Source organism: Nanorana parkeri, unplaced genomic scaffold, assembly GCF_000935625.1.
Source record: "Nanorana parkeri isolate BGI_ZX_2015 unplaced genomic scaffold, ASM93562v1 scaffold481, whole genome shotgun sequence".
NCBI lineage: Eukaryota > Metazoa > Chordata > Amphibia > Anura > Dicroglossidae > Nanorana > Nanorana parkeri.
This window is the reverse complement of record NW_017306749.1, coordinates 680,645-697,999: the sequence shown is the minus strand read 5'-3', so window position 1 is coordinate 697,999 and position 17,355 is coordinate 680,645. Positions and strand designations below refer to the sequence as shown.

The following is a 17,355-nucleotide window of genomic DNA, read 5'->3' as shown; positions in this document are numbered from 1 at the left end:
CAGGAGGCGGGGGGGGGGGGGGGGGGGGGGGACATCCCTGCAGGGAGCAGTGACTGAAAGTCACCGCTCTGTGCAGGGAGATGATCGGGAAGGGAGCGAGTGACGCTATATGTTCGCTCACTTCCCGATCAGTAGAGCCGACGTGTGACAGTTTCATTGTCACAGGTTGGCTCTAACGAGGATGAGTGAAAATTACTCACCTCATAGTTCTCCTTTAAACTATTGTGTGGCTCTATAAACATCTCCTCAGACTTGCTTTGTCTTCATCGCTTAGTCAGCCTAATGCAACCAAAATATTTTAAAGCCTTTAAGACAAACTACAACACATTGAAATATTTTAGGTTCAATGTGTATGTGTGCAATGTGTCATGGTTAGGTATTTTAGTATCTTCAGGTCAGATACTTCCTACTTATAGCCATCTCATATCCCATTGCACAACCTAGGCTTGCTGCATTTGAGCAAGGATGCAAGGATGACCCCCACCAGCCTGGTTTCATTTCCACTATCTACTCTATGTTGCTCATTCATGTTTTGCGACCATCACCACAAAAGGTAAAATCGGATGGGGCTCCTAGCTGGCAGGAGGATTGGATGCATATTTTGCACATCGCAGTTTACAGTTACAACACGACTCAAGACAAGATGGTTTGGAGGCCCATGCTCGTGAGAGCCTACAATCTAAAAAGACAAATGCACTTTTAAAATTTCTGAATCTCCCATCTTAAACCATGGTCTGTGAAAAATTGACAGCCAAGCTCAAACAGAATGGCCCGCTATGAAAAAGTACAGGAAACAATGGCCCAGAGCTCCACTCCTCAAACCTTTGAAAGATGCCTCCTTATGCTCTAACTTAGCCTACTCATCCTCCTTGTAGGACCAGCTGAAAGTTAAAGTAACCCCCACCCTGCCACCACCACCACCACACCTGCCCTGTTTTCTCTTATTCTATTTTTTTTCTTCTGCTAATTTATGTCATCTTTTCATACTTTCCTTTATCTCCAACCTCTCAGCATTGCCATTTGTTTTTTTTATATATTGTTGCACTGCAGATCTCCAAATGAAACTGAGCATTGCATTAATACACTGTCAGTTTACTTTAACGGTTTATAATCTACTGTAATAACGCATTTATTACTGCCTCATAATGCAAATGTAGTAGTATTACTATTTTACTGTTTGGGTGTAGTCCACAAAAGGTAGTAGTACCAATTTACTATTAAAATAAAATTAAAGAAAAAAAAAACCATAGAGTTAGAAAATCACTTCATTGCTCTGCAAGTCAGTCCTTACCTGTTTTCCATCTACTTCAATGTCAGCTATGTAGTTTTCAAAGACTGTTGGCACATATACTTCAGGAAACTGATCCTTGCTAAAGACTATCAGGAGACAGGTTTTTCCACATGCACCATCACCAACAATCACCAGCTTTTTCCGAATTGCTGCCATGGCTGAGAAGAGAAGATACTCATTTTGAGAATTGTTGCAGATGTAAAACATAGTATAAAGCAAACATTCTGTACAGATATTACTTCACTGTACCTACCAAAAAAGCTTTTAAACAGGATATGGCAGACAGAACAATAATCCTTTAGCAACTACTTAGTTTACAAACAGGTGACCACCAATTCTGCAGCCAACGAGAATACCTGCCACTTCTAGGTATTGGAGCTGCATTTAATCTTCTCCCCTGTGACAGTGCCCGGACCCAATTGCCAATTTCTAGACCCCAACACTGTCCCATATCCAGGTAAGTAACATCACCACTCCCCTGGGCTGTTGACAAAGCCTCAGACTATTGAGTAGCCCACACTTCTAGTAGTGGCAAATGCCTGTGCCCTCTGATGCACCCTGTGGTTCCATTTTCCAACCCCTATAGGACACAACAGCGATATAGGGGATACAGAATGGAACCACCACACATGGAGGGGAACACAAGCATAGGTTAATTTATTTTAGGTTTTGATAGATGGGAAGAGTTAGAACTTCTATCCGGTTTTAATGCTGTCTGTATACCAGTCAGGAAGATTTCTTCTCACTTCCTGTGTGGTCAACACAATTGGAGACTCCTTAAAAGAGGTAAAATCCTTCATGTGTAGTCACTGGGATAGAAAGGAATAGAAACCATCCCAACAGGTAGAAAGTAGTGAAAACCCTAAATAAAAAGGTTCAAACACTCAAGTCTCCAAAAATAAAAAGCATCAAAACACAACTGTTTTGTAAAAACTACACTTCTGAGCAAATAATTAATTTTGAACATTTTTAACCAAGATTACAGTGTTGCAAAATAGTTCGGATTCAAATGGTAACCAAATATGTGATGATTTGCTTAAAGTGACATGAAGGGCAAAAGACGTCCCTCCTCCCCCCATGCTAATGTAAGGACTTACCCTAAATGATGCCTCTTAATCCGATCTTTCCTGTAGTTTTTAGCTGTCCCTCCAGCGCTGGTGCAGGTCTCTGATCCAGCACCGACTCCTCTGTCCTCCCCTTCGCTCATGTCCCACGGAGTCTGTGCGGGTGCACACTGCTCCATATATTTTACCTTGTGTCTCTCCTCATCCCCAAGATCCTTTGAGGCTGCCTGAGAAATTTTCAGATATTTAGATGGAAGCGCACGGCGGAGACACAGGTAAGTATTAACCCTTTGAAAAGTTTTGTTTTTTTTTAAATTGTTTTGCATATATCTACTGCTTACTAGCAGTAGATATATGCAAAAACATGCAAGGGTTTAATAACCCTTTAACCAAATTTTATATGGTCTCTAATATACTCATGTAAACCGACTCGAAAAATACAGGACCACACGAACACATTTATGGCCTAACAGTTTTAAGCTTCTTAGTTATGAGCTTATAGCTTTGTTAGTTATATATGCAAAACTGATACACTAAATGTAAATTTAAATCAAAAGTATTTTAATGTTTATTTGTAATTACATATGCAGCCATACATGTTTATTACACAAGCAGCTATTTCTTCCTGCTGAGCCTCATCTTACTGATAAGATCTGTCCAAATGAAAGCATACTATAAATACAGTCTCTATAAAAGTCACAATTCATAGTTGCAATAGGTAGTACTCCTAAAATGAACTCAGGAACACCGCACGCAGTACAATCATGACTATATAAATGTAGTTTATACAATTATCCATTATTTTAAATTCAGAGCCAATGGAAGTTTGCAGCTTTTCAGTGCAGACTCGCAAGTACTCCGCAAAAATGTAATTTTCCCAATAAGCATCTTTAAAGCTAAAATCTTGGCAGATATACAAAGCATCAATGAACAAACTTGTGTATTGATTTAAAAAAATAATGTTTACATTTTGGAAAGTGATGGGTGTCAGATCATCCATCTGCCAGCAGCACAGGAATATAAGAGCTGCTATCAATTGCTTTTCCTTTCTTCATGAGCCACCGGCTTGGAATCAGCACTTGTCTAAAGTAGTGTCAGGACACTGGGAATTCACATACTTGTTCTGTGTCAGCATCTTGCTAGATGAGCAAATGTTTTACTGATAGCCCTTTGGTATCCAGGAAATCCTTTTAAACGGACATTTCCAAGATTGTCGGATTCACTGCACGACAGGAGCCAGAGCAACTCTTGGAGAGTGAAGATGAGCAGTGCATGTGACAGGACCGGTAAGTACAACATCTCTTCTGTACAGGGGAATCATATTTGCTAATTTTCATTTGCAACAGGATCTAAAAGAAGTCAACAATGGCAACTTTCATGTTTCTATTGTAGCAAGTTCTTTTGACAGCTGGGAGTTTGGGCTGGTTGACAACTGACAACTATAATTATGCAACAACATTTTGCTGTATGCCATGCAGCAGTGATTCTAAAATTGGAACTGAAGCAAAAAAAGTTAAATTTGCATGTATGAGTTTGTTAAAGACACTATCTCTCTCCTATACAAAAAAAAAAAAAGGAAGGACTACTATACCCTTTTACTAGCAACTTGTTACTTTACGGACTTTGTCTGCAGTACATGCACAGTTCAGTTGACACACTACCTGTAGGGTGCCAAAAAGTGGAGCCTAGTGCTGAAGTGATGCAACTAAATCAGGCATGGATATGAGCTGCATAATTGCTGGGCACCATAATAGCCAAATATAGCCAAAGGAGAAAGACACTGACTGTGAAAACCACTTCTGCAAACTTCAGTCAGTTAGCGGCAGCTATGGAGAAGCAGAAAACGTGGAGCTTTCATCACTGGATGCATACTTGGAGCAAGTGGTCCCACTAGACCACCAACCATTAGTTCGGTTTCAAACTCCTTGAGTAAGAAAATATTTTGATATCTTGTCTCATTTTGCCTTTGTAACATTTTAAAATGTTTACAGTGACAAGGAAACCTGTTGACATATATAGGTACACATTTTGTTTGATGAAAACTGCTAGATCAGAGGTTCTCAACCTGTGTAACCTCAGGACCCACATTTGCCCTTGGTCAGTAAGTCGTAAGCCACTGGAACGCACAGCATTGCAGTACCGCACGTTCCTGTGCGGGCAATTGAATTGTGTGAAAGAGGTACATTTGGGGAGCCATTTAAATGAATCGCAACACACCTCACCCACCAGGTGTGATTGCGTGGGGCCCTCAAAAACACTGACACTCAACCACAGACACGAAAATGTTTTATTTATTTTTTAAGACCCATCCAGTCTCCCTACTTTATGAGAACTGGAGTGGATCCTGAGCTGGGGTCCAGTGTAGCTCCATATGTGCATTGCTTGTGCAGCTCCCTTGCTTGCCCTCTACAGGGAATGTGAGGGAGCTGTAAGCAATGCATGTATGGATGGAGCTCCCTGGCATAGTCAGTCCTAGCCTGATGGTGACCCAGCTTGGCCCCGAAAGTGCTAGCATTGGATGGCATTGTTGTGTCATTAAATGGATTAACTTCACTTGATCAATGGTGTGCTGGTGAAATTCTTGAACTTCATGTATACTTCACGGTGCCGTCCGTGGTCACTACAAGCACCCGCCTGACTTTATAAGGTAAACTACAATTCTGGTAAGGATGAGGGCAAGACCCACCAGTTGAGAACCACAATGCTAGATGTGTTTTTTTTTAGCATTATGGTGCCATGGAAACTGTTGGGGCTTTATAAATACGGTTCAATGATAGATATACTTGCATAAACATACAAATATATAGATAGATAGATATATATCTATATATTATGATAGATAGAGATAGATAGAGATAGATAGATATATATCTATATATTATGATAGATAGAGATAGATAGAGATAGATAGATTAGATAGAGATAGATAGATAGAGATAGATAGAGATAGATAGATAGAGATAGATAGAGATAGATAGAGATATATCTATATATGATAGATAGATAGATAGATAGATAGATATATATTATGATAGAGAGAGATAGAGAGAGATAGAGAGAGATAGAGAGAGATAGAGAGAGATAGATAGAGATAGATAGAGATAGAGATAGATAGAGATAGATAGAGATAGATAGAGATAGATAGAGATAGATAGGAGATATATATCTATATAGATCTATTTTGAGATATAGATATATCGATCTATATCGAGATATAGATATCTCGATCTATATCAAGATGTAGATATCTCGATCGATATATAGATATATACACACATACATTTTCTGTAATATTGTAGGCTGTTTTGATCACTACCTTTTTGTTTTTTTAATTTTATTTCTAGCTTCTTATCCCAGTAGCCAATTTCAACTAAGGGCAGAAGATGCAGTCTGATGGCTTTGCAGAATATAGTTCACTACCAATCCACTCCCCCACCATCCCCGATAACACGAGTCAGCAAATTACATAATGTGTGTAATAGGAGTAGGAGGTATAAACAGATCTGTGAATGAATTAACAAAATCTCTCGGAATTTTGTTAACTCATGCATACCTTTCCCTAAGATCTTGTAAGTGTACAGACAAGCTCTTCCTGGAAGGCGCCTTCCAAGGGGGCATTTGTGAGGCCCTGGCTATGGCCCTAACTATGTCTAACTAGACCAGAAGTGGGATTAAAGGGTTTGTAACTCAAAAATTATCTGATCAGAAAATTATTTTTGAGATTATATCTAGATCGATCTAGATATAGATCGGTAGATAGAGATACATAGATATGGATATATCTATCTATCTATCTATCGATAGATAGATATTTATTTAGGTCAGGTAAGTCTTCAAGAGACCTGGTCACCTTGTCCATGCAGGGTAAGGTGACAGGGTCTTTGGAAATGGCTTCTCTGACCTGCTGCCTTGTGGCAGTGCCTGGGCCTAGCAGCCAATTGCTTGGCCTGAGAGCCACTGACCATGGGAGTGATGTCATCAGTCCTCTGGGTCTCCTATACAACCTGCCATTCTCGTCCTAGATTGCAAAAGGAGCTGCAAGAGCACACAAAACATATGAAGCACTCTGCAGTGCTCTGAAGATTTGATGCCTTCAGTGCAGGGGTAGCAAACCTCTGGCCCTCCAGCTGTGGAACTACAAATCCCATGAGACATTGCAAGATCTTCAACGCCACGACTCCCGAAGAGAGATGCATCATGGGATTTGTAGTTTCACCACAGCTGGAGGGCCGGAGGTTTGCTACCCCTGCTTTAGTGAGAATAAACTGAGCGTACATCTCTGACCAGCCTTTTTTCTTCACAGCTTGACAGAAGCATCATCACAGTGTGAAAGCCAAAAAAACACTCAAATTCTGCCTGATACACAGGATTTTCAAGAAAAAAAAAATCATGCAATAGGATCAAAGGCATGAAAATCTAATTTGTGATCCCACATATACATAATTAGGCATGGGCACACTGTGGTTTTGTGACACAGATTTATTTGCAGTCTTACATTTGAAAGAAGTAAACTGCATTATAATGTTGTGCATTACATGTGTAAAATGAAAAGGGAGGAAAATTAACACTATATCTGAACACATTTGCCCATGTAGTGTAAGTATGTATAGTCCACACTCCCCACAACTAAAAATAATTCTAAAAAAAAAAAAAATACACAAATAGTGTAGGTGTGGGTTAAAAACCATCTCAATTTATGTTTTGCTGTCTATGTCCCATTGGAGAGATTTCCCTTCACTTCCTGTCTCAGAGACACAACAGAAAAAGAGGACAACTCTATAAAATTGTCACCAGTACAGGTACCCCATTGTAAGATTGTAAGATTTTTCCCTCCCCTCTTGTTCATGTGACAGCCCAAAAACATTGGGATTGTCCATCAAATTCTCTTACAAGGACAAATAAATTAGGTGAAACTACTTTGCAGAGACAGACCGCAAATCGAAAAAATAAAAACACTTGACAGCATTTGGCTATACATACACTTTAAAGATAATGCGCACTTTAAAACAAAGTCCACTTATTCTTTGTTTTAAAGTGCAATTATCCTTTAAAAACTATTTGGGGGAAATGCAGTTTTTCTACTTCTGTACGAGACCTTTTATAGATAAAACGAAGAAATGTCACCAGCAAACCATAATAGTAAAGCAAAGAGTCGTCCATTTAATGACACATTGTCATTCGATGCAAGCGCTTTCGGTGCCTCAGGGGGGCGCATCGAATGGACTATTGCATCACTATTATGGTGTGCTGGTGACATGATTTCTTAGTTTATGGTATACATGGTGCCGTCCGTGGTCACTACGAGCACCCACCCATACAGGTTCCTTCCTGTAAGGAGTGCAGCAAGACCTCTGGTTCTGACTTTTATAGATAAATCTCAAATGTAAAAATACACCTGCTTCTACCCAGTACCAGTTTTATAGTCCCACCACTGTGCTACAGGAAATTGATTTTAGAAAAGTACACGCAATTTTTACAAAGCTTATCGCGAAACATAGATTGCGTTGACAAACGGATGAACAGAAACTACCAGTTTTTTTATCAACACAGATGTGGACTTTAGCCAAAGTTGCATAACTGTTCTGTTTTGGGGGAGGAATCCAAGAAGAAAAAGATAGGACCCGGTAATATAGGCCAGTAAAAGCCAAAACAGGAAAAAAAAAAAAAAAACAGCTATACATTTCTTCCCCAGCAAATTAATTGTTACACAATATGTACTAAAGGCGGTAGGTTGCTAGGCAATAGGGAGGAAAATATTTTACCCATACAGTTTGATGCACACTACAATCTGGTTTAAATGTTTTTTAGTTAGTTTCCACCATTTTAAAATGTTCCCTCCAGCTATGACTATGGTTAGCTGCTTTTCATCAACACAGCTTCACCTTAAAGTTTTACCTTCATTAGTAATTTCTGGCATTTGTTATCATGGTATATTGCAGCAAGGGGCTGAAATCAAAGCGATCGCACCAAGAAAACCCATCTGCTCAGTTACTAGATTGCAGAACTACAGGCAGTTCTGCGTCTGGAAAGCCACTAGGGAAAACATTCTGCTGCTAATTTTTTGTAATGATTCCATACAGCACACAACCCCACAAGCTGGCGTGGCAGTGTCAAAATTCCACCCACTGGTACCAATTTTAGTAATGTATATGAAATAGAACATATCTCTCCATCATAACATTATGCCCATCCTAATTAGACACACCACAGGACCACCCACTTCTCAGCACACACCTCTTCAAATATACAATAATATACTTCTGAATTACCATACAGCGGTCCCGTGTGGTAGGTTGTGTAGTACAAAATGACTGGCAAGACGCCCATGTGCAACCCAAATGCACACTAAATTTTATGCTCCGTTAGACAGAAACCTACAGTATAAAACAATTGGTTATAAAGTTGATCTCTGGTCATGATACAATCTTCCTTAAATAGCGGTGTATCTACCTGAAGATAGTGCTCCTGTATACATTTCTTTTTTGTTTTTACCTTGGTCCAGTAGCACTAAAAGTTTTTTTTTTTTAAGTCCCTGTGAGATCACAGGGCTTGTAAATATAAATTTAAAAAGGATAATTTTATGAAAGTAAAGTCATTCTTTACTAGTCCCCTGAATAATTTTAGGTCTCTGTAAAAACTTATTTGAATTCAATCCTGATACTTTATGCAAGATCCGAGCATTGCCTATCCTTATACTTGATCCTAAGCACCCACGGTGCTTAAAGTGACATTAAACCCTCAGATTTTAACATAAACCAATACTGTAATGTGTGCCTTACTGTAATCCATGGTGGTTTCCCTTCTCTTTGCTGCTCTTCCTTTTAAATCCTCATCTCTTACCATGCTGGGGGAGAACTTCCCTTTGCAGCTGAGTGCCTCTTCCTGTAGTGCTGGCTCAGGTTGTGAACCTTCAAACAGACACCATGGGGTTGATTTACTAACCTTATAAACAACACCACGAACATGTATACACCTCTGTAGTGTGTTCCCTCCCAGCATGATCTATGGGTGGAATCTAAACACCTTTGTAGTGTGTACACACCCAGCACGTGTGTTGTGCAAAGCCAAGCATGAATTGCAAGGGGATGTTGTGTAAATTAGCTCTATGTTGTGTTGCTTGCGTTGATGAATGCAGGAATGTAAATGCATGAGCTAACCATTTTTGTCTAAACTGTGAAGCAGCATTATATATGCATCATGTGCATGATTTTTCCATATATGGCATTAGTGGAAATATGCTTTTAGAGACTTTTTGGGTTGATAAATACGTTTTGCTGTGTGAAAATCACACGCACCTGGTGCGTGTGTTTAAGTTAGTAAATCACCCCCCATGTATCCATTCCAGAGACAAGGCAGTCTGCTGCAAAACAGAAGTTCTGCCCAGCATGAGAAGACATGAGGATTTAAAAAGGAAGAGCAGCAAAGAGAAGGGAAACTACCATGGATAACAGTAAGGCACACATTACAGTATTGTTTTGTGTTAAAAAATCTGAGGGTTTAATGTCACTTTAAGGGCAAGTTCCCACCAGAACCGCATACGTATGCACAGCTGTGGTGCAATGCGTTCTGTCACGATTCTACCACATTTGATGCAGGGTTTTTTTTTTGCTTAAAGTGGGATTTCAGGTGCCTTCTGATTAGTTTTTGATGCTTTCTGTCGAGATCCAGAATGGACTGCACTGTGTGAACAGAGCACAAGAAATACCTTAGGAAAGCATTGTGATGCGTTTTTGATGCAGCTGCAAAACTGAACGGGCTGCATCTGGTTTGAACTAGCCCTGAAAACTTGAACATTTGAATCTGACAATTGAAAAAAAGGCAAATGATATTCAAGGTCAAATGCCATGTCGGATAAACCATTCATTTTCTAAATACTAGAGTACCCAGTCAGTCACCAATGATGCCTAAATTAGTACCGATAAACATTTTGGAAGTGTATAGTGAACATAAAGGAACAGGGCATCATTTTATTTGTTTTGAAAGCTGAACTCCAGGCAAACAGATAAACAGATGAAATACATATGGGAGCCGTTTTACCTGCCAAATGATTTGCATTCATATCCATTCAGTCCTGATATTTACATACAGCTGCTACACAGCACATGGTAGGGCAGGAGACCTGATTTTTCTCTGCTGCAGTGAGGTTGCACTTACAGGTATTGCTCCATTCCTAGCTTGTGACTGGACAGTGAAGAGAGAAGTTGCCGACATCTCCCTGCCACTCAGCCCTCTCCTCTTACCAGAAGACTCCTTGCACTGCAGCAAAACCGATTTGCACCTTCTACTGCTGCTTCTTATTCCTCTCCCAACCGGAGCTCTAATATACAGGGATTACAAGAGACTGATACAAGGTCAAATTGTGGTACTCTGCTTGTATAAAATAACACATCTAATGTATTAATGGATAAAGAGTGGCAGTCATTTGTGTATTTTATATTTGCCTGGAGTTCAGCTTTAAAAGGAAAGCAGTACAGATTATACAGCAATATAAATAAACAGGATTTTATTAATTAAACCGGGTCTCAAAAAAACAAAAAAGAATTTGCAACATAATAAATGATGCTACAAAAAACAAAATAGGGGCAATCAAGTGTAGCGCTGGAAGTACTGGTAAGCAATAAATAACCGGTTACATATAAAAAAATAATATTAATTGCTTTATAACTGCATACACTTCAATGGTTTAGAAAAACTGTATTGCAAGACAAGCAGGAGAAAACTTTCAAAAAGAAAAAAATAGGAATTGCAGCCTAGTTTGTAAGTGGTAGTATTTCTTCAGACCATACAATTCAGCCAGTAAGAGAGAGGAAGTGCGGATAGGCCCAGAGCGAGTGATATGCATTCATAACATTCCAAACACATTCTTTTTAAAAGCTGATTAGCTTCTACTTCTAACACTTTACTGATCCAACATCTCTAATTCTCCCGTTACAAGAAGCACAGTGTCTGCTCTAAGCAGGAGGAAAAAAAAGAAGAAGCTGTTAAGCTGTCAAAAACCACCCGTATATAGCATACAAAATGGGGTATGTCTAAAGAAGACTTCCTGTCTATGAGCACTAGAACTAAGAAAATGACAGTTACAGTTGGGTTTGCAACTTTAAATGGCCAAGTTTCCTAAAATGTTACCTTATGAATTGAATGACTGGCAAATAATGCCTGCTTTAGCAAAACGCACCATTCACTAATCCATATAATGCCGATACTTAACCATATAATGATTAAATCCAGGAACAAAAATAAGCTTCACCCTGAGCCACCCAAACAATGCTCAGACACTGCAAGTCTTCTGAAAAGTACCTGATGCTGACCCATTTTTAGAGGAAGTTTTGTATCCTCTTCTTAAAAGGAGAACTAGGTGAGTGATTTTCACTTACACTCATAGTTAGCGCCGATGTGCGACAATGAAACTGTCACACTTCGGCCCTATTGATCAGGAAGTGAGCGAACACATACCGTCGCTCACTTTCCGATAATCTTCCTGCAGAGAGCGGTCACTGTCACCCACAGCTCCCTGCAGGGATTCCCCCTCCCCAATCCTCCAGCGCTGACTGGAGGAACCGACGTGGGAGGGGGGCAGGCAGAGCCCGCAGTCAATCAACTAGCTGGGTGGATCTGGACAGTATTGTCGGTATTCGCCCCGGCTGTGGCGCTCTCAGTATATAGCGAGCTGTAGCTAGCTATATACGGAGCTTTGGGTCACAGGAGCATGTTAGTATATGTCCTCCCGTGACCCTAAAGAGAACTATGGGACAAAAAGGTCACCTCATAGTTCTCTTAACAATCCAAGGTTACTGGTGCTCCTTTTCTAAAAATGCTGCTACCTTGCAGTACATAATAATCCATATCAGAGCCCATGAACAAAAAAGTAATGCATTGCATCTTACCAGTACTTTGATGTGGTGGCTGGATTTTTTTTTACAGGAGAGGGACTCTCTAAAGTGGCCTATTAAAGTGGACCTTTACCCCCTTAAGCTAAAAATCACATCAGCATACAGGTCTGCATGCTGATATGAAATCATCTTACATTCATTAGCTAAACCAACCTTATTTTATTTACAATGTCCCTTTTTCCACTTTGGCACACACAATGTAACATAGCCCAAACATTGCATCCTGGGAAGGTTAGATCAGCAGAGCATTGCTGGGAAATCGCATCTCTAATCTCACAAGATCTCAGTAAAAGGCATTTTCCACCACTGAGATTATGTGCATGGTCACATGTCCTAGTCACATGTGCCAGCGTTCCAGGACGTAAAGAAGGATCTAGTAACCTGCCCTTAGTTAAAATAGCCACTGTCAAAAAACTGGGGAAGAAAATAAAAAAAAAAAAAAAACATGCAAACAATAAGTATCTGTTTATAGATTGTCATTAGTAAACATTTTTGTTTACTAATTGCAAAACACTTGTTATTTTGAAGATACGAGTAAAGTTTTTGAGGTGGACCTCTTAGTAACTCTACAAGTCTGTATGAATACATTCCTGATATGACAATATATACTAGCAACAGCAAAGAGGGGAAAAGAAAAAAAAAGGACTACCTTATTAAAAGCAGTTGTCCAGCTCCAGGCCACTGACTTTGCCTAGGCTGGGATGATATCCTCTGGCCCAGTGATCAGACTGCAACATCACCAGGAGAGAAGCTGCAGCAGGGGGTTGATCTGCATCAGCCACTTATTAACAAAGCCAAGACCTGCACAGGGCCCAGGACTTATGTCACTTGAGCCCTCACTTCAGTCTGGAAAGTAGACTGATTCTAGACTAAATAAAGATGGTGGCATCCTTCTGAAGAGAAAAGTCAATAAAATCATTGTCCTAGGGGGAAAAGATAAATCTAGGATGCTCAATTTTAAAGCAGAAGTCCAGTCTGTCTTAGTTCTGCTTTAAACAATTCAGTTAACTGTATCCAAACAAGCAAGCATATCTGTTGGTAATCTAAAAGGTCATTGTAATATGCATGTCTAACTAAAGGGTTGGATATAAATACAATTTAAGCAAAAATCAAGCAACAGTACGTCACACAAAGGAGAACATAAGGAGATATTTGGGTTTGAATTTTACAACAGACCCTTCATTATCAGTTGAGAAAGTGGAAGTCACTGTTCAATGCTTACAGAATGAACGAGGGAAAAATGGGCATCAAGTATCAAAAGGCAATACTGTTACTACACACACTAATATTTAATTGGACTGTCTTTAGCTTTGATTACGGCATGCATTCACTGTGGCATCATTTTGATAAGCTTATGCAATGGTCACAGTATTTATTTCCGTCCAGAGTTGCATTTGTTTTTCCACCAAGCTCTTTTATTGATGGGAGAGTGGGAGCACCATGTAAAGTCTTCTCCAGCACATCCCAAAGATTCTCAATGGGGTTAAGGTCCGGACTCTGTGGGGTCCAATCCATGTGTGAAAATTATGTTTCATGCTCCCTGAACCACTCTTTCACAATTTGAGCCCGGTGAATCCTGAAATTGTCATCTTTGAATGTGCCTGTGCCATCAGGGAAGAAATCCATTGATGGAACAACCTGCTCATTCAATATATTCAGGTAGGCAGCTGACCTCATTTGTTGGGGACATAACGTTGCTGAACCTAAACTTCATTATCCAATGAAAGGCTCTGACCGATTTTCTTAGCTAAATCCAGATGGTGCCTTTTTTTTGGAAGACAGTGTATTATGCACATTTCCTCATGATTATCCCTTTAAGAACACTGCAATGCAGAAAAATATTCAGTGATGTGCAAGATAAAACATGGGGAAATTTGCATGTGTCAATTTTTTTATGGCTTGACATAAGTTTTAAAAAGACAGTTGGGGTAATAATTTTGTTTTGGCACTAAAGTGTATGTAAGCGGATTAAAAAAAAAAAAAGAAAAAAACTACCCTTGCATTGAGACAATATTGTCAGGATCCACCCAGCTGTCTAAGCCTCTTTACAGCCAGAGCCAACTGTCCCCTCCCTGTTCCTCCAGAGAGCTGGAGGAGCAGAGAGGGGAGGGGGAATCCCTGCAGGGAGTGGCATCTGACAGGTTCACACCTCTCTACAGGGAGAAGCAGAGAGCTGAGCGATCAGGGGTTCCTGATAGCTCAGCTCTTGGTATATAGAGACTGGGTGTGACAGGTGCAGTGTCCCTCGCTGGCTCTAGGTATTGGGAAAAGTATATTTTACCCTCCCAAGACTTCTCAATTTTAAAGCAGAAGTCCAGTCTGTCTAGTTCTGCTTTAAACAATCCAGTTAAAAGGAGCTTTTTTAATGTGACCTTTATGCTGTCTAAGGCTATAAAAATGACAGGCTGCATAAAAGTCACAAATATTTATATTTACATTTGTATATTCAAGCGTTCAGAAGTCTTTAAAACAAAAGTGACTACCTTAAAATTACCGGTTCTCCAACTTTTCAGCTAATTATGGAAAATGAGTAGATTATGACCTATATGCTTCCTAACCAGTGTAGTCATTATGCTATACAAGATGTCATAACCCATCAATATCTATTGTTTTGAGTCATGGACAGCAACGAAAAGTTCAATAAGTTCATGATCATAATGCACAGATCATTTAGAACTGAGAGCAGGAAATAAAGATGTATATTATGAAATGCAGAAAGTCCATCTTATTAGTATTCTAGATGGACTCATTGAATACATTTTAAATATATATGAAATCCATCAAGAAGCATCCACAAAGCAATGGAGAGGAATACATCTGGCATAAGACTGAGACCATGTGGCGAGTGTAATTGTCTACTCACACTTACCATCTGCAAATTAATTAAAGGGGTTTCTCATGGTCCTATGACATTCACCAGCTTGTTCCTCCTCATTTCTATATATCTTTTGAGCCAAGAGCCATATGGGCAAATTCAATTGTTGGCGTTCTAGAAAAGCATAAGTAGGCTGCCTAAATTGGACCTTACACGAAAAAGCATTTTATTAGGGTCTCCTCACCGCTTATAAAATTGCTGCATTAAAGTGAAAACAACTGAGGAGCAAACATTAGTAAACATACTTGCCTTACCCCAGGCTTCCACACAGCAGAGAGTGTTGTCACATTCCTTCCAGTGAAATTCTGGGCATGCCGAGTATCCCAAATCTTGCAAGAAGATTCTCCAGCACAATGCAGAATTGCCTTAGAGGATATGAGAGCCTCAGCATGTCAGAAGCAATTGGATGTCACCTTTGCTTAGGTGCCAAGGGCAGAGGCTAAGTAAGGTTTAGTACATTTACTAATGCCCGGTATACACTGTATGAGCGTCGGATGAACTGGCGGAAACTCGAACACAGTGGGTGCCGCTGTCGGCACCCTTTCACCCGGCATCCCTCAATCAGCTGATCAAATGAGTACGTACTGTTTGGGTATTCTGACAGCAGATGTTGGTGCTCTCTCTCAGAATAGAATGCAACCAGTGGGGGATGCTCCATCCACGTTTTTAAGTGTTGATAGAAGAATCCGCCCGCAGGTCGAATGAGGAAAATATAAACGTTTATACCCAGCTTAACTTCCAACAGTTCTCCCTCCACCAGATTTGATATGGGGATGGGGCCCCTGATTGCAGTATAGAGACAGTACACTGTAGTATAGAGAGCACGGTTCCTGCCATTAACACTGGGCAGTCAAGACTCTACACTTTGGGGGACAGGTGATGTTCTCCCTGCTGCTCTTTTTAAAGGGCCGGCCTTTACTTTTCCTCCCCCACTCCAGCCGGCCAGGGCATGAGAGTAGTCCTACCAAACAGGACATAGATGGCAAGAAAAAAAAAAAAAACAACCAAAAACCACAGAGGGGCTGTAAAACTTTCTTCCGCTTTCCAAAGAAGATAAAAAAAGTTTTGCCTTTAATTCCACTTTAAATACCAGCAAAAAGTTTAACGTCTTTTCTCCAACAACTTCCACATTTGTGCAACATTATTTTTTTAAACTGCAACCTATACCTGAGGCTGAACTAAGGGGGAAAGCCGTTTTATTTTTCTTCCTGGATTGCAGTAGGTTTTAAGACAGTTATCCAGAAATTGTATGCTTCTCATTTAAACTACAAGAAAAGATTGGAAAACACCTCATAGTGGAAATCTGATAGTTGGATTAAAAAATTAAATGTAAAAAATGCCCCTCTTAAGTTTTTTTTTTTAAAACAATCTGAAGGGCACAGACAAGGCAATTTGCCTTGTTTCAATGGGCACAGTTCACACCACTGCATATAAATCAGCGGATTAGAGCTGCAGCTAACGATTTTCCAAATCGATTAATTAGCCAATTATTAAGTTCTATTATAAAAAAAAAAAAAGGCTCCAGTGATGGACTACTAGTTTATATTGAGATTGTAGTCCATCAAGGGAGCAAGCTTGGAGCAGTGGAAGTAAAAAAAAGTGTGGTGTGCAATATAGTACATTATACAGCGGCGCAGTGCAGAATACCAGCAGCTATAGAGGAATACAGCAAATCGCAGCAAAAGTACAATATACTCTAATGTACTATTGCTGGGACTTGTAGTCCTCTATAGCTGGTGGTATTCTGCAGTCTGCTGTATAATGATTATACGGTGCAATGCAGAATACCAGCAGCTATAGAGGAATACAATTCCAGCAATAGTACATTATACTATAATGTACTATTGCTGGGATTTGTAGTCCTCTGTGGCTGCTGGTATTCTGCATTGCGCTGTATAATGTATTATTGCTGGGATCTGATGCATTCCTCTATAGATGGTGTTATTCTCCATTGCTCCGTATAATCTATTATTGCTGGGATTTGTAGTCCTATATAGCTGGTGATATTCTGCATTGCGCTGTATAATGATTATACGGCGCAATGCAGAATGCCACCAGCTATATAGGAATACAACAAATGCCAGCAATAGTACATTATACAAACAGTGTATAATGTATTGCTGGGATTTGTAGTCCTCGGATTTGTAGCCCTCTATAGCTGTACCATCAGGTATAGAGGACTACAAATCCCACTACCCCTGCAATACAGCACCATGGGGGGGGGGGGGGGGGGGG

The 17,355-nt window shown here is 40.0% G+C and overlaps 1 protein-coding gene across 3 annotated transcripts in view; it reads right to left on the bottom strand.

The window, feature by feature from the left end:
• LOC108790560 (rho-related GTP-binding protein RhoC) overlaps positions 1 to 17,355 on the bottom strand; it is a 62,405-nt gene that overhangs the window by 11,939 nt on the left and 33,111 nt on the right. For all 3 annotated transcript variants that reach the window (XM_018560850.1, XM_018560851.1, XM_018560849.1), the window contains exon 2: positions 1,292 to 1,449. In XM_018560850.1, the coding sequence (XP_018416352.1) occupies positions 1,292 to 1,447 (156 nt within the window). In that variant the 5' untranslated portion in view covers positions 1,448 to 1,449. The remainder of the gene's footprint in view (positions 1 to 1,291; positions 1,450 to 17,355) is intronic.